General features: G+C 42.2%; 2 protein-coding genes across 12 annotated transcripts in view; one reads left to right on the top strand and one right to left on the bottom strand.

Moving 5' to 3' along the window:
- The first annotated feature begins 7350 nt into the window (after window positions 1-7350).
- LOC120798381 (cysteine/serine-rich nuclear protein 3-like) lies at window positions 7351-14003 on the top strand. Its single transcript, XM_040142635.1, has 5 exons — window positions 7351-7390; window positions 9808-9981; window positions 10941-11197; window positions 11502-11813; window positions 12891-14003. Exons 2-5 carry the CDS (start codon window positions 9834-9836, stop codon window positions 14001-14003), a joined length of 1830 nt encoding a protein of 609 aa, XP_039998569.1. The 5' UTR covers window positions 7351-7390; window positions 9808-9833.
- Window positions 14004-20585: 6582 nt separating this feature from the next.
- Window positions 20586-25675, bottom strand: part of scn1lab (sodium channel, voltage-gated, type I like, alpha b) — a 35173-nt gene continuing 30083 nt past the window's right edge. For all 11 annotated transcript variants that reach the window (XM_040141954.1, XM_040141951.1, XM_040141947.1 and 8 more), the window contains 3 exons: window positions 22734-22838; window positions 22323-22593; window positions 20586-22237 (listed from right to left, as the gene is read on the bottom strand). In XM_040141954.1, coding sequence (XP_039997888.1) covers window positions 21045-22237; window positions 22323-22593; window positions 22734-22838 — 1569 coding nt within the window. In that variant the 3' untranslated portion in view covers window positions 20586-21044. The remainder of the gene's footprint in view (window positions 22238-22322; window positions 22594-22733; window positions 22839-25675) is intronic.

Below are 25675 nucleotides of genomic sequence, written 5' to 3' on the forward strand. Positions count from 1 at the left end.
AGGAGAAAATGTGCACGGCGCAAAGTCTCAGTGAGGGATACGGGCGGGGAAATACACTTGCCAAGTGAGTGTTTACACGTTTTCACTTCAAATAAAGTGACGCTTTAGGACTCCCGTGAAGAAAAACTTTGGCAGCTATTTTTGTCTGTCTGTCATCCTTCTTCCAAGGGCTGAACTGGATGTTCAGAGAAACCTCAGTTTCTTTTCTAGTTTAACGTGCAGGTTCAATATTTCTAACTTTCTAAATGTTGTGTCAGCTCAAATAAAGTCTTTTTGGTCAAATTGGAAACACAACAACTAGCTTATAAAGAAATGATTTCATTCATACCAATTTTTGCCCCCTTCCTGGGGTAAAAAAAACTCCTTTAACCCATCATTTTCTATCTCTCTCTCTATCTCTTACACACACACACACACACAGACACAGGTCGTGCGGGTCGCGGTGCGGCTAGACGGCCGAGCCATCCGTGAGTCCCGGTCCCTGGGGACGCAATTACACCCGCGCAGGCAGCAGAGCTGGACAGGGGCTGGGAATTAATGATGGGCTCATGACTCCGGCTGAAGCCAAAGGATGCAAAAGTGAAGGGATGGCGTCACTCGGCCCGGGAGCGCCCCCTGCTGGTCGCCGACGCCATGCCAACGCGGATTCATCAGCTCAGAGGGTCATTTCCTTTGAGTTCTCTTTCAACACAACGGGCATGATATTCCGGCAGGAAACGCATTCAAACACCACAACAATAAACAATATAAACTAAACATAAAATCCCAAACAACTATTGGACATGTTAAGGTTGAATAGTGGACAAAAACTCCGAAAGACAAACCCCTGTAAGAATATCATTACGATGTAATAGTGATACCATGGAATTAATCTCAAGCACTGTTCTTATACCAGCATTAATTCTGTATAATGAGTTCTTTTACTTTTGATACTTTACATTTTCTGATGAGGCCTCTGAATGTGTGTTTAGTAAATGTTTGACTGTAAGGCTTTTATTTTGATGGAATATCTTGAGGCTGCGGGATTGCTATTTTTCTTTTTCTTTTTTTTTTTTTTTTTTTTTTAGGATCTGTGTGATTCTTCCACCGGCGGCTGGAACTCGGAATATCCCCAAATGATGCCGCTGCAAACTTACTCTTGGAAAGCGCTCATCATGCAGCAAAATGGCCAGAAAGCTCAGTATAAACTCATTTAGTAGCTACGGGAGACACAGTGCAGGTCCCCTGAAGGAATAATACAAAACTCATTACAGTGACTATTTTGTTTGGTACTGTTTAGGCCGTTTTTTTACCGCTGACGTGAAACATCCAGCGACAGTAATAGAAATGGATGCCAGTATGTTGTGTTCATTATTAATGACAGGATACTGTGTGTGGAGACGTGGAGTCCGAAGAGCCCGAGCCACAGTCACATGTACAGATGATTGTAGTGTCCTCTACTGACCTTAAGAGCCACATCAGCGCAGACTTAGAAAGGATCTGCATGGGACAGACTAACCATTCTATTTGGATATTCGAGAATGGCCATTAGGGTGTTATTTATACAGTACTTAATGTTTTTTACTTCATAATAATGAGGTCATTGAGTGTATGTTGTATGAAATAGAAAAGGGACAAAATCATATCTGTGCTGATAGTTGTCTGAATGTCTCATTCTCCCGAACCGTGCCCGTTGTTCAGATTGCCGAGCACACGCGCCGTGTTCTTCCTCTCGCTGTGAAAAAGCCAAACCTTCCCCTCACGCTTCAGCGTTGGGAGCTGCCACAGCCCAGCCCCCACCTCCCCACAACCCCTCTAGCTGCCTCCTCCTCCTCCTCTTCCTATGACCCCCCCCACACACTCACACACACACACACACACACACACCTCCCTCCCTCTAGTGGCCCGTTGCCATGGAAGCTGATTGGAAGGATCACTCTGTCTCTCATAGCTCACACTGCCTCTCCATCCTTGCCAGGAGAAAACAAGGCAATTGGGAGCACAGCAGCACAAAACCAAAAACGAAAAAAAAAACAAAAATAACGTCCTTCTGGAACAACCAGCAGAGGCCAGGTAGTAGTTGTTGACAATAATAACAATCTACATATAAATCCTCATATCGTATGTTGGTTATTTTCTTTCTTTAAACGCACTAACTTGAATTTCATTCACGTAAAGTTTCAGTTCTCAACACTGCCGACTTCGGCAACGCCTTTCCCGCAGTGATATGAGCAGATTTATTCATCCCGGGCGCTGGATTTATGGCGTGATTGCGTGATGGCGTATTTTGCCCTAAATTTCACAGTCAGGGACATTTGACTCCACACACTGCCGGTTCCATCTCACTATCAAACAGTACCCTGACAGAACACAAGCGTCAGCACTTTCTAATCACCCTTTAAACTAATGATTAACTGCTAATAGAGAGGAGAAGAATTATCAGCTAATGCAGATCCTAATGCACTGCAATTACCTTCTACCTGACACATCAGTTTATTTATTCATTTTTAAACACTCATTTGCCATAAATTCACTGTTTACAGCTCAATTTCAACATAAATGATTCAATAATTATTACGAATTTTTACAAAGTCACAAAGCTATAGAAGTAACTCAGGAAATCAGTGAGTCCACATTGTTTCCTTCTTCCTCTGTGCTGCATTAGAAAATGAAAAAAACGAAACGCTGTTGTGACAGATTAAGCCGAATCACTTATTTACACTCTTATCATTATGTACAGCACATACAAACTCAAGGCTAAGTCTCTTGATAGCTTTATTTCTGATATTATTCAACCAAGCGCTACTATAAAGAGAAGGCTGCACATTCAGGGTCTTGCATTGCTATAGCAACAATGTTTAGGAGCTTGTGAGTGGGCGTTGGGTGGTTAATCACATATTTATTGAAAGAAATTGTTGTGTATGTTGATGTTAACATTCCAAAGTACTGCATGTATAGTAAGAATGTGGTCTGCTTACAATAGGCTGGTTTCCATCCAGCCGTTTTTATGCACATTTTCATTTTGTGCATAAAAAGAACCTGTGTGGAAACGGCAGATATTCAGGAGAATCTTGAAATGTTGCCAAAAAAAAAATCCAAAAGTTGGCATATTGATAAAAGTAAAGTGGCAAAGTGCAATGGAAAGAGACTTAGTGAATAAATGATGACGCACACGAAGCGCGTGGCCCAAACGTCCACGGAAGCTTCTGCACCACTGAGGAGACTGAAAAGAGCAGCAGACAAAAACATCCGATTCGTTCGGAGCCATGAGGAGACTGCTGCATTCCTTGAATGAATACATGAAACAAGCATAAATGTCATATCTACACTGCTTTCCAACCTTTTGAGGTTTATGACTGACTCTGATATTGTTTCACACTAAAGTTGCCCCGCAAAATGTGAAATCTTCTGCTCTAGAGGCTTGGCGATCTTGTGACAGGTGCTACAGGTGTTAGTGGCCTGCTAACCTTTAACACGCTAGCTACCCAGGGACTAGCGCCAGGCTAGTCGGTCACATCTGTCCATCTTCTCAGCACTGCTCTCCCCGGGGCATTTTGTTCTCGGGGTTGTACATCAGTTCACTCAAAAAAGATTTACTGATGAGGGAAAAAAAAGCTCTCCGAGCTAATGCTAAAGCTTGCTAACTGCTAAGCTTGCTGGCTTGGTTGCTATTAACAAATGTTCCCACAGTTTATTCAATACATGTATTCACTATCGATTCATCTTTCATAACAGTCTGTAGTTTATTGTCCAACAGAGGAAATCAAATAAAGGTAATAATCAGCTAATAATCTATGCTACCTTCCTTGATCAGTTCACCGAGGTCAACGTGAAAAATTTCCGCATATTTATTTCACTCCTGTGAGCAAAATTTCACCGTTTTAAATACTGTTTTGACTGAATTTAGTATCCTTATTATTTATACCAGAACTAAATAAATGCATAGGCCTTAATGTAGGGAGACAAAATTCACAGAAAATGCAACTGAATAATTTAATGAATAAAATAGAATATTGAAATTTTTTGATTTCTATTCAAAAAAATACTGAGGAAAGTTGTATAGAGTTTGGTGGGTTGCTCATACAGCATTTATGATCTGATTTCTGAATCTCCTTCACTCAGGTCTATTTCAAGGTTCGTGAGTGATGCCACGCAGTCTGATGAATCTCCTGTTGAGGTTCACTTCGCTGATAAACAAAGCCAATTTATTTTGCACGTCACCTCCCACAGTGAACAAGTGTAAACAGTCACCGACAGCACAGTTTCATTTAGCTTGGAAATCAGTGTGCGTTAATGACTTGTAGCTCGTCCCGCAAGTGCGACACACAATACTTGTGTCAATTAAAATCTCTGTTTGAATACAGAGCACGCACAGACATGACAAAACACCTGGAAATGCAGCTTTGAGCAGTGTGTATGAACAGAAGCAGCGTGTCATCCTCCATTGGCAACAGCAACAGCTTTTTTTGCTAATTTTAGGCCATGGCACGTCTCACGCTGCCTCAAAACTGTCGATTGAGAGATTTCAGCTGAAAACAAAGTCGGACTGTTTCCATTTTAATGGCAACTGTCAGAATCCACTGTGGCACGCGAGCATTGAACTGAAGAGACTGTTGCTCTAATAGTGGTAACTGTCTGTCGTGCGGATTGTGACAGTTTGGAACGTGATGTGACTGCCGTGCCCGCACAGCTGGTTCACTCCCGCCGTACATGTTGTGCTCTCGGTTGTGTTTCTTAACTTGCGTCTGTCCGCGTGCTCGTCCGCCTGCCTGGTTTGTCCCTCCATGCGCACTGTATCTGATCAGAACATGCAACTTCACACGCGTCCCACCGGGAATTCATTTGTTTTGGCAGACTGAAAACAGGCAGTGGTGTGCATGCTGCCACCCTAAATCTACTGTATCTACTGTAATGGTGTAACTATTAGTTACTTCAACCCAGTGACAGGGCCTACAGTATGCGTGGGAATTGTAGTTGCTTAAAAAACTATAATTGTTAATGAATTTTAATTAGCATAACCCAAAAAAATCCATTTCCATTTCAGTCTTTTTGGTAGTTGAAAGATAAGAATGACAGGAAACTTTCAGAGAGAAAGAGAGGACTGACATGCAAGAAGAAGCCTCAGCCAGTACTGGACCAGTGATGTTACCAGTGACAGTTTTAGACCACAAGGCCAGATCAAGGTCTTTTTTTTCCCTTTTTTTTTTTTAATGTAATCTCACTTTTAAATCTGTTGCATCTGTCCAATCCACACGTTACTCCCTCTGAACTATTTATTTGTCTGGAATATTTGGGACTGTATTTATCAATTTTACAATAATTACTTTTTACTATTTACTATTACTATTGTTTAAGTATTTCAATCTCTTACATTTGTTTTATATCCCTTGTTATGGTATATTTATGGTTGTTATGTGCATTGTAATCACTGATTATTCTACTCATTTTTTTTTCTCTAATTCATAATAACACTGTTTTATACTGTGTATGTATTGTAAACTGTAGGCTTCATGTTCTTTGCTGTGCTGCTAGCTTGGCCAGGATACTGTAAAAGAGATGTGTGATCTCAGTCGGGCACTTTCCTGGTTAAATAATCTTCCTTATCTCAGTCTGTTCACTGTCCCACTATTCCACAAGACCAAAAGACATTTGGTCAAAACTGAGTTACATATTTTGTTTTACCGTATGATTATTATGATTATGATAATTATTACCGAAATGATTATGCCATAGAAATGTATAACTGCAGTAAAAACAGCATGTAAAATACACAGTGTCAAGTCAAAGCTAGCTAGCCAGCCTTGGCTCGCCTTAGCTAAAGCTAAAATGAAATTTGCTCACTGATAATTTCCTCTGCTGTTATCTTTCGCTGAAAAACATCAATTTTGATAAGATGTAAGTTATTCCACATAAGTAAATGAGGTAATAACTAAGTCCAATCATGATGGAGAATAAAAACCCAGCTAAACTCCTGCTAAAAGTAACGTTAGCGCAAGTTAGCAGAGCAACTAGACATCTCATCGTTTGACTTGTAGAATAAGCTGAATTTGGTGAGGTTAAGGTAATGTTAAATCATTTATTCACTGTATATTCAGTTGTAAATTAATTCATAATACTGATTTCAATATCAATATTGTAGTATAACTAGGTAGGCTACTATGTTACACTAGATGGACAGACACCTAGCAAAACAGAGATACGTTTACTCCCTGTGAACAATGGACCGGGAATTATCAAAATGAAGCGAATTTTCTCAAACAAACAAGCTAAAATGGACAAGGAAGCTGAAAGGACACATTGTCTTGGTAGACAGTGTGTTTTCCCCTTGTATTCCCTGAAAAATATCCAAAACCAGAATGCAGTATCTCCATTTTCGAGGTATCATGTAGGTGAAATACTCAGCCTAAAAAAGCATAGAACGGAGGCATTGTGCACGCATCTTAACGGCCAGCTTGAAAACCGCTTTTGCTCAAATGGTTATGTAATAGATACCTTTTTCTGTACTTGTGCATTTTTGTCTGCAACTTACACGTCTTTTTTGCTACTTTCATAATACTTTTCTGCACAAAGGCAAAGTGAAAGTGGCTGATTCCCCAGTCAATGTCTGTTTCCTCTGATCTATTTCACCCTGCTATTAATTTAAATGTCAGATTAGCTTTATAAAAATAAAAAGAACATTGCAAAGCAGACACCACATTGCATTTGCATTATAAATACCCTGCAAATGTATCAGTGTGAGAAATAAAATATTGCGGGGCGTGGAAAACCAGATATCACCTGTCAGGCCAGACTGTGAAAAAGTGGCGAAACCTACTCTTTACATAGCTTCATACTTTTTATTTGTGTCAATAATTCTCCATAAGACTGTGGAAAAAAGCAGAATAGATCTTAGCAGAATTTACACTTTCCACCCCCACCCCATCACATCCACCACCACATCTACAACCCCCCCCCCGCGTGATCTCGAAGGGCTTGCTTCACCTCAGTCAAGCTCCAGTGCTCCAGCCAGCAGCAGCATTGAGCTAACAAGTCTTTGTGAGGAGAGAGAGAAAGAGAGAGAGAGAGAAAGAGAAAGGGGGGGGGGTAGCAGAGCAGGAGAGAACCAGACAGTGAGAGAGCTGACAGCATGAGCATAGGATGAGGGTGCAAAGGGAGAACGCAGAAGATAGATAGACAGAGGCAGAAGTGCTCAGTGCTGCACAATAGTGCCAGAGGCTGCTGGAAAGACAGAGAGAGAGAGAGGGAGAGAGAGAGGGGGAGAGAGAGAGAGAGAGAGAGAGCAGGCATCATGGCAGCGCACACTGCATCATCACGACACATGGGGATGTTTGGCTGCTGCTGGTGAACACTGTGTGATGCAGAGGAGAGAGTCGAGGACTTCCTGGAAACCAAAGGCAAGCCAAGGAAACAGGTCAGTGACGGTCAAACACACTCATAAGAAAGGCGTTACGCACACAGCAGCACGGGCAGTGAGAGATTTCACCACATCACAGGTGGATACTCATTTACATTTGTCAATAAGAATTCCCCTGTTAGTGTTTGGGATGTGGACCTGCAAAGGGGAGTGGGAGGTTGCGCATGCATGCATGCAGACACGTGAGCAGACTTGTACATGTGTTTGTAGTGTGCGTGTGTGTGTGTGTGTGTGTGTGTGTGTGCGTGCGTGTGCAGGTTCGGTGCTCTACATGGCACCGGTCATGAGAGCTCGACTGGGAAGGTTTAGGTTGAAAGCGGCATGGGGGGGGGGGGCAGCACAGGCCACCCACCGGAACCCAAGAAAAACTGCAACCCCGCGTATGACATCCAATATATAGAGCGATGTTATGTAGTGCGATGTGTTCAGTGTTTCTCCTACTATGGATCCGGCTGTTTTTACTCTTTTTTTTGTTTTTTTTTCCTGAAAAGCAATGAGCTGGAGTGAAGGACTGAATACCTGGGAGGCTGTAGATGGAAGAGAGTAAAGAGAAAGCGAAATAATAATAAGTAATTATTAAAAAAAAAAACAAAGGAAGGTAAGAAATGAAAAAATGAGCAATGGAAATGAAGATAAGGCAGCAAAGGAGGAATATTTGTATGGCAGTAGGTAGTGAGAGAGGAAGAAGGGAGACAAAGCCAGTCAGAGAGGAAAAGCTTGGCCCAGCATTCAGCTCTGCTGCATATGATGTAATCCTCCACCCGTCCAAGCAGTCAGCTCAACAGTTTTTACAAATTTGAAATTTAAGTGTGGGCAAAGTGCAGAGGGCTGGGCAGAGCCGCACTTTGTGTGATCAGCGTTGCTTTTTAAGTGTGGGGGAGAACTTCCAACGCGTACGAATCATTTCTTATCAGGAGTGTTACCGTACTCTCAATTTTCCACAAAAGCAACCAATGGGAAGAGAGTCTATCAGTATATCCAAATCTTAATGAGCTCAACGCTCCATTTGACAACCATTCATTCTCTATACTGGCAAGGTCACCTAACAACAATAAATGGCGGGGTGCTAGGTTTTGCATGGAATATCATAAAGTTTATTCCAGATTTCTTTTTCGGTTTTCATTGAGCCCCATTAGGTGGAAGTAAAATTTGGCTTGACTTTCCATACATTGCAACACAAATATAGTTTTCCAAAAAAACGTAAGGTCAAATCGTTGACCGGTGAGTGCACCTTCTCTCAGCTACTTGCTTTGTGTTAACGCTTTGTGAGCTCACTACAAAGGTTTGTGTTAAATCCTGCATAACTGAGCGGTAGTTCAGTTCATGGTCAGCTCGTGTAACGGATGAATTTGGTTCAACCTGAATATTCCTGCTCCGGTCTAGTCAGAGTGACAAAGGGCTCGAGGAGGACTGTGTCTGTTTTATTTCCAAACATTTTTAAGTGGTTTGAGAATCCGTCACAAATAGAGTCAGTTCTAATTCTTGAGTTTAGAACAAGGGTTTTTTCGGTACGCTTTGTAAAAATGACCACACAAATTAATCTGACTGCACTGATTTAATTTCTACAATTTTTTCATATTTCATATTTAAATTTTTATTTTTGAGTTCCTTTTGTGTCACCACATCAAGGTTTTTCCTTTCAAAGCAGTCATGGAATTCAGTTTTGGGATGGGTCTGCTCTTCTAACTAATTCAGAATTCTTGTTAAATTCATTAACAAAAAACCAATTATGTGACTACCTTAGTTATTCTACATATACCCAACTTAATGATGTATGTGTCTACCCAAGACTGAACCGTGCTGCAGTGATGTGGGGCTTTAAAGAATCTAAAATTATATATTTATATATATTTACTATATATTCATGTCATGAAACTTTTATTCATGTTTGGAAAAATTTTTTTTTTTTTTTTCAAAGTTAAAATTTCAAAATTGCTTTTTGTTGCCATTTAAGGGCGGATGAAACTAGCTGTGAACACAACACTGACATATTATAACCTTTTAAGTTGATATGGCAAATTTATGGCTAATATATTCATGATTAGTTATACATCTGGCAGTTACGGAGCCACGCTTGGGACCCGATTGACAGAAATCCGGTGCCCACTGTCTTTTGCTCTGTTTTTGGTCTCCCCCGACTCCTGGGGAAAATAGTTGTCTTTTTGGCTGATAAAGGTGGCGCAAGTGACTCTGGAGAAGGACTGTTGATATTTAAAGTCAACAGCAAAACATATACACCCCTCCCCTCAGTGCTCCTTCAGAAGCCCCCCCCCAAAAAAATTCATGGACGGGCAAAACCTTATAATAAAAAAGGTCATCAAACAAACGACCTGCACACAAGCACAGCATATGTCGTGCATATTGTTTGTACTTTGCAGTATCTTGGATCTTTTTGTCCTTTGTCCTCTGTGCAGGTGTGACCAGCGGGAGGAGCCAGAGGATGAGTGGGATCTTGAAGAGGAAGCTTGAGGAGGGCCCGTCCCCTTACCTCTCCCTGCAGGGTTCTGATGATGATGAGGTTTCCTGTAGCGACAGCGGCAACAGCAGCGATAGTCTCAACCACCCCGTCCCCGCCGGACTGCTGGACTGTAAGAGCACATGACCACACCGCGCACATCAGCAGCTCCAGCTAGTGATTTGGGGTCGAATTGGAAGCCCTCAAAAGACACTCCTGAGTGTCATTTAATAGTCATTGTGTGTGATTCTGGTTGAGCCAAGATATATAAGTGGCGGAACTTTTCAAAATTTGGAAGAACCAACGTAAAATGCCGACAGACAAGGTGAAGAAAAAAAAGTTCTGTATACCTATTTGGCACTTTATGACAGTATACACCAATAATATGCTGCTTGACATGTAATAAATTAACAAAAAAGCCCACTTTTTTGCACGCAGTGTTAAAAACGGTCGTGGAGATTTAGCTAATAAAGGTTAAAAACGTTTCTTTGACACATTTAGTGGCCCTATAGAGCAAATGTTCCAGCAGTGCTGTGTATAAAGAGTGCAAGCAGTTTTCTATTACTACTTAGCTCAATAGCAACAGGGATACCAAGAAGAAAGAAGTTTCATCTATGGTAACTTTATTAGAAAATAATCCAGAAAAAGTTATAAAATGGTCCCGCCGTCATTTTGGTCTGGACCATTTCGATCACTTAAGCTCTGCCTGCGACACGGTGTTATGAGACGCCATTTTATGAGAGTAAGGTAAGAATAGATCACTTTTGAAAGAAGAAACAACACATTCTTCCTCTCTCAAATAAAAAAACTGAATTCTTTAGAAATAAAAATGCATCCTTAGGGGTTTGGCTGCTACAGCTTTACTTGGTTTGGTATGACCACTAGCCAGTGTTAGCAAACTTTAGATTGACATTTCTGTATAACAGACATTGCTTAGTCACTTTTACACACACATTTACAATATCCTTCAATTTTATTCATGACAGCTCTTGAGCAAACGTTACACAGTCCCGCTTAAACTAGCATTTCAAAGCACTAATTAAAGGGCAGTGTTTGACCCGCGCGGCTTCCGCCTCTCTCTCTCCATTCCAGCGTCTCTCCAGCAGCCGTCAAAGCGGCTGCGGGGCCGCAACGTGCACTTTGAGAGCGTCACGGTCTACTACTTCAACCGGCGGCAGGGCTTCACCAGTGTGCCCACGCAGGGTGGCAGCACCCTGGGGATGTCGCCGCGCCACAGCGGCGTGAGGCGCTTCACCCTCAGGGAGTTTGCCATGGAGCAGAAGAGGAGCCACCGCAACATGCTGAGGGATCATCTCAAAGAGGAGAAACTCAATGCCATCAAACTCAAAGTCTGTGGGACAAACTGAGGCCTCATTTACCTGCAGTGTAGCAAAGCTTTTGGATCATGAGATTGAAAATGTTCCATATCTTAGTTTCTTGTGATTTTTCCTTCATGAAGGACTATTTGCTATCAAAAATTAAAAATAGTCATTTCTAATATGTTAAGTCAGGACATATTTAATATAGACTCTGCATGTTTTGTAGTTCTTTCACTTTTCTCTGCATATGATGATCCTGAGGGATCAAATGTATGTGTAGGCTGTTCATTTGTGGCCCGAATCTTAATCGAAGTCACTTCGTTCTGTCGTCCAGCTGACCAAGAATGGCACGGTGTCGTCCGTGGAGGCGGACACCCTGACGCTCGATGACATCTCTGAAGACGACCTGGACGTGGACAACGCAGAGGTGGACGATTACTTCTTCCTGCAGCCCCTGACGACCAGGAGGCGCCGCGCCCTTCTCCGGGCCTCGGGCGTCCGACGCATCGACGTGGAGGAGAAGCACGAGCTGCGCGCCCTGCGCATGTCCCGGGAGGAGTGCGGGTGCCGCTGCCGCGGGATATGTGACCCGGAGACCTGTGCTTGCAGCCTGGCCGGCATTAAGTGCCAGGTAAATGGAACCGTGGTGAGGCCCATCTATAATACTAAAGTGTTGTTCATGTCTGTCTGTGCACTAGAACTTTAAAGTCGAACTAAAATTGAAATTCATTTTCACTAAGAAGTCAATAGATAGATGTATAGTTTTGTTTTATGTGCGTATTCTTATTTGCTCAAAACTGCAATAACGAAAAGTAGTATTTCTCTTGCATTAGTATTCTCTCTCTATAGAGGGAGTAAATTTTTGGCACTGACTGATTATGTCCGTTCTGGTCAGTTGATTAGTGCAATATCTGTGTGGACGAGCACTAAAAATAGTTCTAAATGCACCCAAATTCGAGTGGACACACGGGCACTCCCTGAGGTCCTGCATGACCGTGTTCGCTGGCCCCGATTCGAATCGCGGGGTAACGTGCAAGCGTTGGGTTACGGGACGACTCGGTGCCGCGGGTTCCGACGGCCCGAGTGTGCGGGAGCTGCCGATAACTCAGCATGCGCTGAAAGAACCTGCATGAATAGTTACGTCCGGCGGGAGTCACCGGTTATGTCCGCATGCGTTAGCCTGCTAAGCCACGGCATTAGTATATGACTGTATATTTCCTCCTAGAAGATCAAATTTCAGTTGGATCTTTCGAGAAAGCGGCGAGCATCCCGTGTCTACCCTTTCCACGGGGGGGCCCCCTCCCTCTGAAACCCGACAGTTTCTGTGCACGCCACTGCTCACGCTGCAGAATCGCTCCGGTGAGAAGCTGATGTTTTGTGAGTCGTCCGGGGTCTTCCAGGAGCAGCCCTGCTTTTAGCCCTATGCATTATTGAATTTAGCCTACAGGTCTGGGAGGATTTTTGAAACCGAACAAGTGACTTGTTTTCCTAAATAAACAGCAGGCTGCCTCGTAATCCTTCAACGAATGAAATTGCAGGTATTCAGGGTACTGACCACATTATGTTCCGCTGTGTCAAGGTGTTTAATAATGTTAAGGAAACCAACAGACGATTCTATAGTTCTCCTCAAGCACGACCAGCTCTGGTTGGCGGCTGTGTTTACCTCGGTTGTCACTGCTGTCCCACACTTGTGTATTGAATTCTTCTTTTTTTTTGTCTGCAGGTGGACCGCATGTCCTTTCCCTGCGGCTGCACCAAGGAGGGCTGTAGCAACACTACGGGGCGCCTGGAGTTCAACCCGGTCCGGGTGCGGACGCACTTCCTGCACACCATCATGAAGCTGGAGCTGGAGAAGAGCCGCGAGGAGCAGCATCAGCGGCAGCCGGAGCAGCAGCTTGTAACCAATGGCAACAGTTACCATGGAGACTCCTCCTTGGTCCAGCAGCAGCAGCAGCCGCAGCAGCAGCAGCCGAACCTGCAGTTTCAGCTGATGAGCGGCACGCCGCACATGCCCATCATGCACCTCCAGAGCGCAGGTGACACGGATTCACATCTAGACGAAGAGGAGGAAGAGGAAGAAGAAGAGGAGGAGGAGGAGGAGGAAGAAGAAGAAGAAGACGAGGAAGAGGAGGAGGAGGATGATGAAGCATATGAGGAAGATGAGGATGGCAGCAGTGTTTGCAGCGGGCTGTCGGACTGCAGCACACACAGCTTAGAAACAATTGACCCTGAGGAGGGAGAAGAGGACGAGGAGGACGAAGAAGACGATGAGGAGGAGGACGAAGAGGAAGAGGAGGAAGACTGGGACTGCTCATTACACGCAACGAATCCTCCGCCCTTCTCTGTTCCACTTCCGTCTGTGCTGACTTACTCTAACAACACACTCATGAGCCTCAGTAACCCCTTCCACAACGCTCCCCCCATGCAGCATTATCAGATGGACGGCTCTGTAAACGACACGCCTGCTTTTCTCAGTGAAAATGTCCCCGTCACTCCCACACTCCCCACAGTAGAGACTGCGTTAGAGTCTGAAATAAACACAGAACTCCGCTGCCGAACATTCCCCGACCCCACAGAGTCCCTGGCGCTCCAAGCCTGCTCACGCGTAGACGCCCGCGAGACTGGCGCCGCACCTGCCGGCGCGGCCGGCGCACGGCCGCCCTCCACAGGCCCCCAGAACAGTCCGGACGACCGTGACTCACAGACTGAGGCTTCGGCCGGCCCTGTGGAGCAGGCAGGGGAAGAAAGGATAAGAGCGCCGTTACAGGAGCCGCCGCAAACGCGAGGAGCTTTGCCTGATGAAAAGACGGACGCATCTTGCTCAGAGTGTGTCTGATGATTCGGATGCTTTAGAGAGGGATCAGGTGTTGTTTGGAAATCTTTAATCAAGAATTGTGACCTTCAGAAGTTTGATTTATTCTCGATAAGTACACTTCCAAAGAGAGAAAAAGTCAGACAGATTGTAACAAAGAAGGCTCAAAGAGGTGATCTAATTTTAGCTCCGTTTGTCTCTACACATTTTCAAAATTGTTGGTTTAGATAAATGACTATAAAGCTATAAAATGGTCACCGATAAAGCTCAATAAAACAGTGTTTCTGTAAGTTACCTGTAACTACATGGAGTATCATTTTTGCCCTGCTATGAAGTCTTTGATCATTACCGCATGTTTTCCTGGTTGTGACTGGAATCTGTGACAAATCTATGAGATTCTGAGGTGCTTGTATCGTTTGACTATTATCCATTGTGTCGGTGTCTCATTCTTGCTTCTGATCGTTCTTAAATGCCTGTCTGTGTAGCATGTGTTCATTTTACCTAAGGTGTTTCAAGTCCTACACAAACTGTAAAATGATAAATGATGTCACTGGCAAGACACTGACATACATAGGAATTATTACCAACACAATTCGTTGCAATTCGTGCGAATGGTCTTTTGTGTTTCTTTTCTTTTGTGCAGAGTTTTTAGTCATGCTAGCAACGTAGCTAAGTCTTTGGTCCGGATTTGAATATCTCAGCAACGATGGATTGCTTCAAATTTGGCACAGATGTTAACCACAAAATAAATTTGAATAACTTTGGACATCCCTTAAAGTGGCTATAAATATTTATTTTTATATTAACGCTTTTTAGCATCTTTCAGCTAATTGTTTTTGTTTTACCGCGCGCAACTTTACCGCGTTGGTTCATGGTTGCCCCTCTCATCGTGTTAGTGGAAGCAGGCTGTTGTTTTTCAGTGAAAAAGCTTTGAAAAATAACCCACTCTACACTAGCCACGTGAGCAGCTAAAGAGCCAAAAGAGAGAGACCAAAAGAGAGCTAAAAGGCGGGTGAATATTGGATTCCAAATGAATGCTAATGTCCCTTTGTATCTGCTGGTTGTGTAAATGGGCTAATGTTTGCTAACGCGTTAGCAATATCAACTTAAAATGTGATGATGTCAGTATCGTGTATGCAGCTTCTGGCAATCAATTATTACATTTTTGCAGATTTAACTTTTCATCTAGAGCCATCACCACGTCATGATTTCACTTGTTGTCCACTACTTATGATCAAAAATCTGCAAAACCCATGACATCCCCATCCCGCCTCGGATGTGCTTAGTATTTAGCACCAATTAGCCATTGTCAACATACTAACATGCTAAATTAAAACGGTAAACAGGCTGCTAAACATCAGCATGTTAGCATTGTCACTGTGAGGATGTTAACATGCTGACATTAGCGTTTAACCCTTGTTTCAACCTTCTTACATTTAAAACATAAGTGATACTATAATGTGAAATGCTGCCAATATGATATCTGCCAACAATTAAAGGACACAGTAACAAATTATGACCTTAAAGATACGAAACTTCTATTTCACATGAGGCGCCATTTATTTTTAAAACCATCATCTTGGCACAATAAATCCATCACGAATCTAATCTTTTAAAAACAGGAAAAAAGCTGCCAACGCCGATACTTTCCCGATTCGAATGTCAGAAATTTTACAACCTACTCAGCTCTTGTTTTTCGGTGCTTGCCAGTCACTTCTCATTCTGACGTGTCTTTCCTTGTTTCCCTCCTCATTCCTTCTCCTCCACCGAATAACACCACAGCCACCATCTCTTGGGCGTCAATCACGCTTAAGCACACACGTGTGCCAACGCATTCATGAAGATGAAGAGAAACATTTGTCTGCGCGTGTTATTTATCCTTTTACAGTCATGTGAACATTTTTCCAGGTTTCAGATGAGTTCGGGCTTGTGGTTCACTTCGTCTCTCAATACTGCCAACAACTGGGGGAGGCGGGTTACGGTCCTTTATGTTCTTTTTAAAACAACTGTATGTTTCCATGAGAGTGTGAATAAAAAAAAACAAAAAACTTTTTAACATCCAACTCAGTTTGAAGTGGGTTCATTAATTGTGTCGGTGGTCACATATCTGAGTAGAAGATCAATTCTCAGCACAAATAAAATGTCAAAAAGATGCAGATTAGAAAAGAAAACAATCATTTATGTGACGAGGGCTGGAAAACTCCACAAAGCCTGAACTGTGTTTTGTTTTTCCCCCCCAGCAGATGGCGCCTGGGGCTTAACATCTGGCCTCATCCTGCCTGCCGCTCACATCCTCCAACATGAAGGAGGGGGGGGGCACATCACTTTTTTTTTTTTTTTTCTGACGTCAGTGGATTTGTTGATTACATTTTTTTTTTCCCTTCCCCAGGACGATCCGTGGCCGCTGGCTTTGCTCAGACTATCTGTCCTCTGTCGGCAAACAAACACGACTTTAAAAGTCCGTTGTGTTTTGTTTTGTTTTTTCTCCCCCCCTTCCTCGCCAGAAGGCCATAAAGCTGCAGATGTGCACACGAGCCGGGTTCCGCGGGGCTACTTTGACGTCAGCACACACCTGCACCGTCCCGCTCAGAGGACGCGCTCTCCCGAGCCGCTGCGTCACCCCCCCCCCCGCCGGCGGCGGCGGCGGCGCGCCCCGCAGCCTCTAGGGCGCGCTGCTGAGTCGACGAAACGCCGCGCTTGCGCCGAGGCGGAGATCCGGGGCAGGAGGAAAGCTGCGTTGTTGCCACCTCATCGGTCAGCCCGTTCATGTATGGAATTATTTTCACGGCTCGCTGCGTAACCACACAACAGGCAGGCTCCGCGGCAGGTGCCGGGCACAGTAGAGACTGAACATACATTCACTTTTCCTTTCTGATCTTAAATCTACAGTATAAACACTTCACACTGGATCTTGTTATGAACACGAGGTCATCGACTGACCTCTCCCTTCTCTTACATGATCAAAGGTGTGTGTCCCACTCCTTTGGTGGGCCGGAGCAGGGAATGCCTGTTTTGTCTTGGGTATTTTTTTGTTTTGTTTTGTTTTGTTTGCCAGCAAGGTATTGTGGGTAAGCAAGCTCGGAGATGATGCTGATCAATCACGGGCAGGTTGATCTGATGTTAGGTTGCCAGGCAACAGGAGGGGAGAAGCAGGCGCAGGAGCAGCAAAGCCTTTGGAGAGGGCTGTCGGGTGGGGGTAGTCTCAGCGCTTTCGCCTCCGTCTCCCCCCTGTCTCTCCCAGCACCACCTTCTCCTTCTCCCTGTACGTGGCTCTCTGGTCGATGGGTCTGCACAATGTGGGCAAGACGCTGACGCCAAACGCTGCCTGTGACGTGTCACCATGTTGTCTAACACAAACGCTAAATATATTGATTGCTAAATATGTCAAAATGCTAATATTTAGCACATTTAAAGGAGAAATAGTTCCTTTAGCAAATTCTATCATCTTATGCCATGCACTCATTCTCTGTCCTCCTTTTCTCTCCAACCTTCTGATCCTTCGGAGGATTTTAAGCCCAAACACGCCACACTTTTGGTTTTTATTTAGCTGGCTCTAAGAAAACCACAAATCTGTATCTGAGCTTGAGGGTTTATTCTACGGCAAAAAACACAAAAACAAAACAAACCGAAAAACGAAAAGAAAAAAAAACAAAAACTCAAGGTCCACTTACTGCTTTAATTCAAGAGCTTTGTGCCACATCTTAAGGACTTCATCAGCAAAGGACGATTGCTCAGTTGTCACGGAGATGGTTCAAAACGTTTGCAAAAGATAAAAGATTGGAAACATGGTCAGGTGTAAGGGTAACACTTTATTTTATAGGCAGTATATACACAATTAATAAATGGTTCATAACACACTATAGAGCATTTGTAAGGAGATATGGGATTATATGTGTTTATTGATGAATTTGCCAAAAACTATCACTCCTCTTGTGAAACTGCTGTAACTGCTGTATAAACAGATAATAAATGGTTGACAATATTCTATAAGTTGTAATTTAAAAAATATGTATTTATAGTTAATATGGAGTATTTATTTATAATGTTTACTAATCATATATTCATTAATGACATATTTATTCACTCTCATGACAACTGAGCAAAGGCTATCCATGATATCCACGAGGAAGGCCATGAGATTCAGCTGAGAGCTAAAAGAGAAATTGAGTAAGTGAACCTTGAGTTAAGAATTCTTGTCAAACTGTTTCCGAGGCGGAGAGTAAACCTTTTGGCTCATGATGTCTTTGTGAGTTTTAAACCCACTGAGCAAGGCTAGGAGAAATCTAGCAAGTGGACCTCGAGAGAAGGCTTTTTTATGACCAGTTGAACTGTTATTTCTAAGGCCTAGAATAAGCTGAAGAAGCTCAACAAGCCTCCATGAGTTGTAAACCTGTTTCGGAAATCGTTTGTACATGTGTATGATCAGTTTAAATATTCAAGTTTTTTTTTTTCAGGTGTGTGATCATTATAACATATCATTAGTAACTATGTTTATACACTAGTTATACCAGTTATAGCTGTAATAGCGGAAAATGTTATTTTAAAGGAGGTGATATTTTTATGATTTTGTTTTTTGTTTTTGTTTTTGAATAAAAGAACTTGCTGAACATCCTGTTAAAAAAACATCCACCAGTTTGACCCCTGGAGTCCCAGCTGTCTGATAAACAGACCAACATCTCAGCAGCTAAGTATCTTTTAAAACCTCATTGAATATGCTGAACCTCCTCCCTCTTTCCATCATGTCTCCAGCAACACGAGCTCCGAATGAATGCATCCTGCATGCAAAATATGCTTCCCAAAATAGGTTTTATTTTGGAAATCTAGGTTTTGTGTTTTGTTGCCACATCTTTGGTTATAACAAAAAAAAAAAAAACTTGTCACATTTTGCAAATGAATACATAGTTACGTGTAACATGTACGTCAACCACATGAATGATCCTGTTCAACCAAAGTTCCCGCCGTGTTAAGCAATCACACTTCAGGTTCAGATCACAGACCAAAGAGCGGATGTAACTCACAGAAAAGGAAAAAGAAACCTTTGGAACCATCAAACAAAGAAAAAGCTGGAAAGGAAATGGAGAAAATAAACAAGCATGTACAAAAAATATGTCCTTTATTCTTTTGGCTTTAAAATTATATTACCATATGAGCGGACAGTAGTCACTTCTTGCATGCAGTTCACTAAAACACTACAAGCGCAATGAGAGATGGCTACTGATTGCTTCATGGTTTGTATCTACAGGTATGGGGACCATACATGTGTTTCATCATGTGTTACAGTGCAGAAAGGAAAAAAAAAAAAAAAAAAAAAAAAACAATCCTAGAAAAAATGTAAAACAAATCCAAAGACTGGAAAAATGGGCTCATATCTACAGTAAAAATGTTATTTATATCAGTAGAACATAAGCAACCCACAGACCCCAGCTGCACACAAACAAACACCCACTCGCATAAAGAGAGACGCTTACATTCTCACAGTCTCCCTTTCTCACAAATATACACGTAGACGTACGAATACAGACACATACCAACTTTCTCTCTCACACACACTTACTTGTATGACCGTCACACGTGGTATTACATAGCAGTGGGGATAAAAAGTGCTCTTACATCAAATGTAAGTGTGATGCATACTGTGGGCCCAAATAACTATATTATTTACAAACCAAACCACTACATTAAAACCACTCGCTTCTGAATTTAAACCAAGAACAACATGAATGTCATACAAACATTTGTGATATTATAACCTTTAAATGTGATATATTGTCATTTTCTAGTTTAAGAGCAGTTAGAAAGATTGACATTTTCTTTTTAGTATATTTCATTACTTAAGATATTTTCTTTACACGAGTTCTGGGAGATGTGAGGGGGAGGTGGGATGGAGGACACTGCAATACGACAGCGGATAAACAAGTAGATGTGAGTGTCACCTTAAGGTTATAATTTTAACATTTTGGGATGTACGCTAATTTACTTTGTTGTCAAAGAGAAGATCGATACCATTCCCATGTTTGTACGTCAGCTAACTATGGCGCTACAGTCTGTAGCCGCTTAGCTTAGCCCGAGAGTGGAGGTAGTGGAAAACAGCCAGGTTAGCTGTTTCCCCCGTGCCTCTAGTCTTCACGCTCAGTCTGCTGGCTCTAGCTGCATATGTAATGAACAGGCACGAGATTGATATTACTCTTCTCATCTAACTCTTGACAAAAAAAGCAAGTAAGCGTATTTCCCAAAATGTCATACTACCTCTTTCCTTCGGCTTGCATACATTCAGCTTTCTCTGTATTTAGAGACTTGTATTTTCTACTGAAATGGGGAGATGGCAGTCCAGATAGAAGCACATTACAGATGTGAACGATCACTGATGGAACACCAGTGAATACAATGTATTTGTCCATTGTACTTCAGCAGTATGCTTGTTGTCATATAGTGTATTACCCAAGAGCATTCTGGCACTGACCCCGCATCGTACCTGTTTCAGATGGTTGTTGTAGTTTCCAGCATTGACTTTTTTCTGCCCTTGGTGTTTTTACAACAGTGAAAGCAGTGGACACATTCTCACGATAATGACACAAAAAAGTAGAAAACATTCCTTCTCATAAAAAAAGAAACCTTGTACCCCCCCCCCAAAAAAAAACCCCAACAAAAAATATAAAATATGCAGAGTACTTGTTAAGTGATACAGCAATTGTTAAATTCAAGACACTGGAATTATAGTAGTAGCAGCAGCACTAGCTACAGACAACTCAACAGTACACTCAAGTGTGTCAGATAGTAACAACAACCAATAGGAAAATCACAAGCGTTTAGCAGAGAGGCTCTACCATCTTCCACTCAATCTCTGGCAGTGTCTGCTGGATAACTTGTTTCCATATTTCCCCTCTGAGAAGACGCCATGTATTCATCAATGACATAACCACACTCCAATTTAAGCCTACCTGGCAGAGCATTCCTCAACTCTTAAAAATCAACACACAAGTATACAACTATCTACCCCCCTTAGAAGCTGTAAACAAATTTCCCTCGTCTCTGATGCATTTTGTTTTTTGTTCCTTTTTAAAAAGTCTATTTTTTTCGTTCTTTCGAGTGTTTCCCTTTGTTTTCTTTTTCCCTATTTTCTTTCTCGTATTTGTCCTTGTCTGATTTCGTCACACTGTTGTAGGAGGGCGGGGAGGCTGTGGACGGGGTCATGTCCATTTTGTCTGAAGTGGAGTTTTCAGTGAACTTGCTGATGACCATCACGTCCTTGTCAGGGTCGCGGATACCCTCCTTCAGCTGCTCCTTATAGAGGGCAGAGGCCTTCTTCATGGCCAGACGGATCATGTAGCGGCGGAAGGCTCTCTGAATGATTATGGCTGACATGTCCTCTTGTTTGCGGCGGAGGGTGGTGGTGATGGGCTCGTAAGACACCTTAGAGGGGTTAGAAGCCATGAAACGTTCCTCCATCTGCCCGCGTAACACGTCCATCTCGCCACCTTCGCCCAACACTCGCTTGGTGAAGGCAAACAGGATGTCAAGGCAGTGGATGCGCTCGCCACTCACCATGGGCAGGTCCATGGAGATGAGCTGGATCATATTAGGCTTGGGCATGCGCAGTGGTGGATCTAGAGCATTTGCAAAGTCAGACAGCTTGCTGTACTCCATGAACTGAGTGGCATCTGGATCAAAGCGCTCCCAGACTTCATAGAACATCTCAAAGTCGTCCTCACTCAGTGGCTCAGCGCTCTCCTCTGTAGCCACGCTGAAGTTCTCCAGGATGACAGCAATGTACATGTTGACCACGATGAGGAAGCAGATGATGATGTAGCTGACAAAGAAGAAGATGCCCACTGATGGGTTGCCACAGTTGCCTTTGTAGGAGTTGCCCGGGTGCTCTATCTGGCTGTCACAGTCAGGCTCCCTCTTGTTCAGTATGGGTGCCAGCAGGCTGTCCCACCCGGCTGAGGTGGTAATCTGAAACAGACAGATCATACTGTTCCCAAACGTCTCAAAATTGAACATGTCATCGATCCCTGCCTCACGTTTGACGTAGGCAAAGTTGGACATGCCAAAGATGGCGTAAATGAACATGACCAGAAAGAGGAGGAGGCCAATGTTGAAGAGGGCAGGTAGTGACATCATCAAGGCAAAGAGAAGCGTCCGGATGCCCTTGGCACCTTTGATAAGACGGAGGATGCGGCCTATCCTGGCCAGACGGATCACTCGGAACAGTGTTGGGGACACAAAGTATTTCTCGATAACTTCCGATAAAAACATACCTGCAAAAGCAAAAAATATCCAGTAAGCACATAGTTTCCATCCAATTCTACTAGAACGCTAAGACCCATTAAAACATCTACTTACCTACAATGGAAAGGATCACTACCACAAAGTCAAATATATTCCAGCCAATGGTGAAGTAATAGTGACGCAGGGAGATCATCTTGAGCACACACTCCCCAGTGAAGAGCACGATGAAGACCAGGTTGATCCAGTAGAGGATTTTGTCCATATCTGGCGTCTGGTCGTCCGTCTCCACCATCATGGTCACCATGTTAAGGCAGATGAGGATCATGATCACGATGTCAAAAGCCTGCTTTGTGATGCAGTCAAACACGCAGCCTTGAAATGCATTCTGAGGGAAAAGGAGGACAAGGAACAGGGATACATTTTAAAAATACATTGTATTATTTAAAAATATTTTACACCTCCACTTGTAGTCCCTTAGTAAGAACTGATAAAGTAGAAATGCAGTCTGAGCACTTAGGGTCTTACTGCTGGCCGAGGTATAGGCTTTTGTGGTTTCTTGGAACCAAGCTTCTTCATGGCGTTGTAGTATTTCTTCTGTTCTTCTGTCATGAAGATGTCCTGACCTCCAAAGTAAAGGGAGCACAACAAAACTCGGTTATAACCATGTACTATGAACTCTTTTACATTTTAAAAAGCAATCGTAAACAACAGGGGATGGGAAGTATGTCTTGTAAAGCAGAAGAGTAAAACAGAGAAACTATGTTTGATCAGTTCAGTTCAGAGAAACTTATTTGCACTTATTTTCATCAACAAATTGCTCTGTAATTTACCAGTTGTCAGACAAAAAACATTAATGAACAACAGATGGAGGACATCTGGAATAAGCTTCGAATTTATATTCAAGTCAAAGAATATTACTACTAGAGTTGAAATGATTAGTCCATTAATCAGTTAGTCAATCGACAGAAAATCAATGCGCAACAATTTTGATAATCTAATAATTATTTAGGTCATTTTTCAAAGCGAAAATTCAAAAATTCACAATTTGCTTGTTTTTCTCAGGCTCATATGATAGCAAACTAAATTTTGTTTGAACTTTTGATTGGACAAAGCAAGCAACCTAAATATGTAAAATTTGGGCATTAGGAAATTGTGATGGACATTTTAAGGTTTCGTGACATTTTATAGACCAAATGATTCATAGAATAATTAAGAAAAATGTCAGATTAATTGATAATAAAATAATAATTTGCATCTCTAATTACTACTCAGAACTGTATTTAGTATAGTTTACGGAGATGGCAGAAGTCCTGGTGTGCCCAATTGAGAACTGGTATCCTACCACCTACAATCAGGAAAGCAGATATAGAATAAAAGCATTCCGGAAGTGCAACATTTATGTGTTTTTTGTTAGTTTGGTAATCAAAAAAATTCAGTGAAAAATTCCAGATTGTTTTGATTGTCCGAAGGTAATATGTTGATTTGTGCTTTCCCTGCACTTAAGTTCAGTTGGGTACTCTGTAAAAAAAAACTGTATGATAAATCTGTCTGTATTTCCCAAAAACAAAGTCAGGAAAAAATGCAGCACTCCAATGTACAAAAACAGCTAGAGAGCCACCTTATGTGTTATGCTTTTGGGTAAATTTAGTTGCAATCAATATGCTGGTAAATCTGCTGACCCATTTCAACATTAAGAATTAATCAGAGCATGTAGAATTATGTCTTTTTAAAGGACACATCATGTGCCCCCCAACAGACAACAATTACACCCACTCCTGTTTTGTAATGTCATGTTACTATTTTGTCATAACTACTTATGAGGTAGAAGCTGTGGGCTTTTCCTCTTGTGCTTTTTTCTTTATTTGTATTACTAGTTTTTGTTATTATTTCTTATTATTATTTTATTTATTATATTTTTTTTTTGTGGTTTGGGGAGTGGATCTTCCTGTAGGTGTACAGGTCTTACTTGTCTGTTGACTGATGTTCACATTATTTAAAAAGAGCTCCCCATGATCAATCTTCATATTTTTGAGGTGAAATATATTTAATTATGTTTTGTTTTATATCTAGAACAGATTTTCTGTTATCAAGGATTCATCAAAATTAAATAGCACAATCATTCAAACAAAGGTAATGGCTGTCTAAATTATTTCCAGAAATGTCAACATTTCAGCCAAATCAGTCACCATGCACTTATTAATCAAGGATATGATTTCGCCACTCAGTATCATACAGGCACACATCACACTCTCAGTGCTGCTCACTGAGTGTATGATACATGTCTGGAGGGAAGACTGGTGTCAACACCGAACAACCATCTGTATGATGCTGTGGCCGTGGGGCTGCTGAACTACACCAACTGATACAGTGTCTCAGTCAGTCAGTCAGTCTTGTCAGACCAGCCAGCACGCAGCAAGCACAGTGCAACACCCCCCCTCTCTCTATTTGGCATTGCCAATTCTTCTTGTTAGTGCTTGGTTGAATGGAGGGCAGATTTCCAGACTACATTCGCTGTGACACTGCATGTCTATATGTGTGCATGCAGGCAGGGTGTTTTGTCAGTGACTCATGCACCCTCAGTAATCCTTGGCAGCGGCAGGTCCTCACCGTGCGCCAGATAATCATTATTCTGTAGCTCAGTTCTTTCTTTAACACAGCAGTGGGTCTGCTTTGGCTAAATCTGTGCTTCAGTTGCTTTGTACCCAGGCTATATATGTGGTTGGCACAGTGTGGCACAGGATTGGTAACTTTTGGTATTCCATTGCAAGTGAAACAACATAGAAGCATGGAACCAAAGATGGTAATACCAACTAGCTCGATGAAACAACAACATGTTGCTTTTTTTCCTTATTTTGTCTGGGATTTAATCTTTTCTTTGAAATATTATTGCATCACAAAAGCTAGGGCTACAGTTAGGGCTGGGCAATACATCAGATTAATTCAATTCATTTAAATGTATGTTTCTGCAGGATATATAAAATATCTGCATCACACAAATCATGTTATTACAATGTGCATAAAAATGGTTATGTACATGATAGTTGGTTGCATTAGCTGTCTTAAATTTCTGACATGAATAGTTTCACTGTTTCCCAATCCCATGCTACAGTACATACTAGAGTGTATTCTGTATACTAATCTTTAAACTATACTGTTTCATGCTGTTAGTATTAGTAGTGCTGGTAGTACAAGACATCAACATATTTAACTGTCTTTACAAGATGCCTGCCATCAGACATCAATCAAACTACAGTTTTACAATGCTACAATCAATTAAACTTAACAAAAAGGAAGCAAAAAAAGCTTTATAATTCTTTTTTTGTTTGTGTGTGTGTGTGTGTGTGTGTGTGTGTGTGTGTGTGTGTGTGTGTGTGTGTTTTGTGAGGTGTGTTCCTGGAGCTTTTTCATCACTACACACAATTATGTTTACATTTTTTCCTGCATGTTTTTGACCTAGGGGTCTAAAG

The sequence above is a fragment of the Xiphias gladius genome, chromosome 13 (genome assembly GCF_016859285.1).
Source record: "Xiphias gladius isolate SHS-SW01 ecotype Sanya breed wild chromosome 13, ASM1685928v1, whole genome shotgun sequence".
NCBI lineage: Eukaryota > Metazoa > Chordata > Actinopteri > Istiophoriformes > Xiphiidae > Xiphias > Xiphias gladius.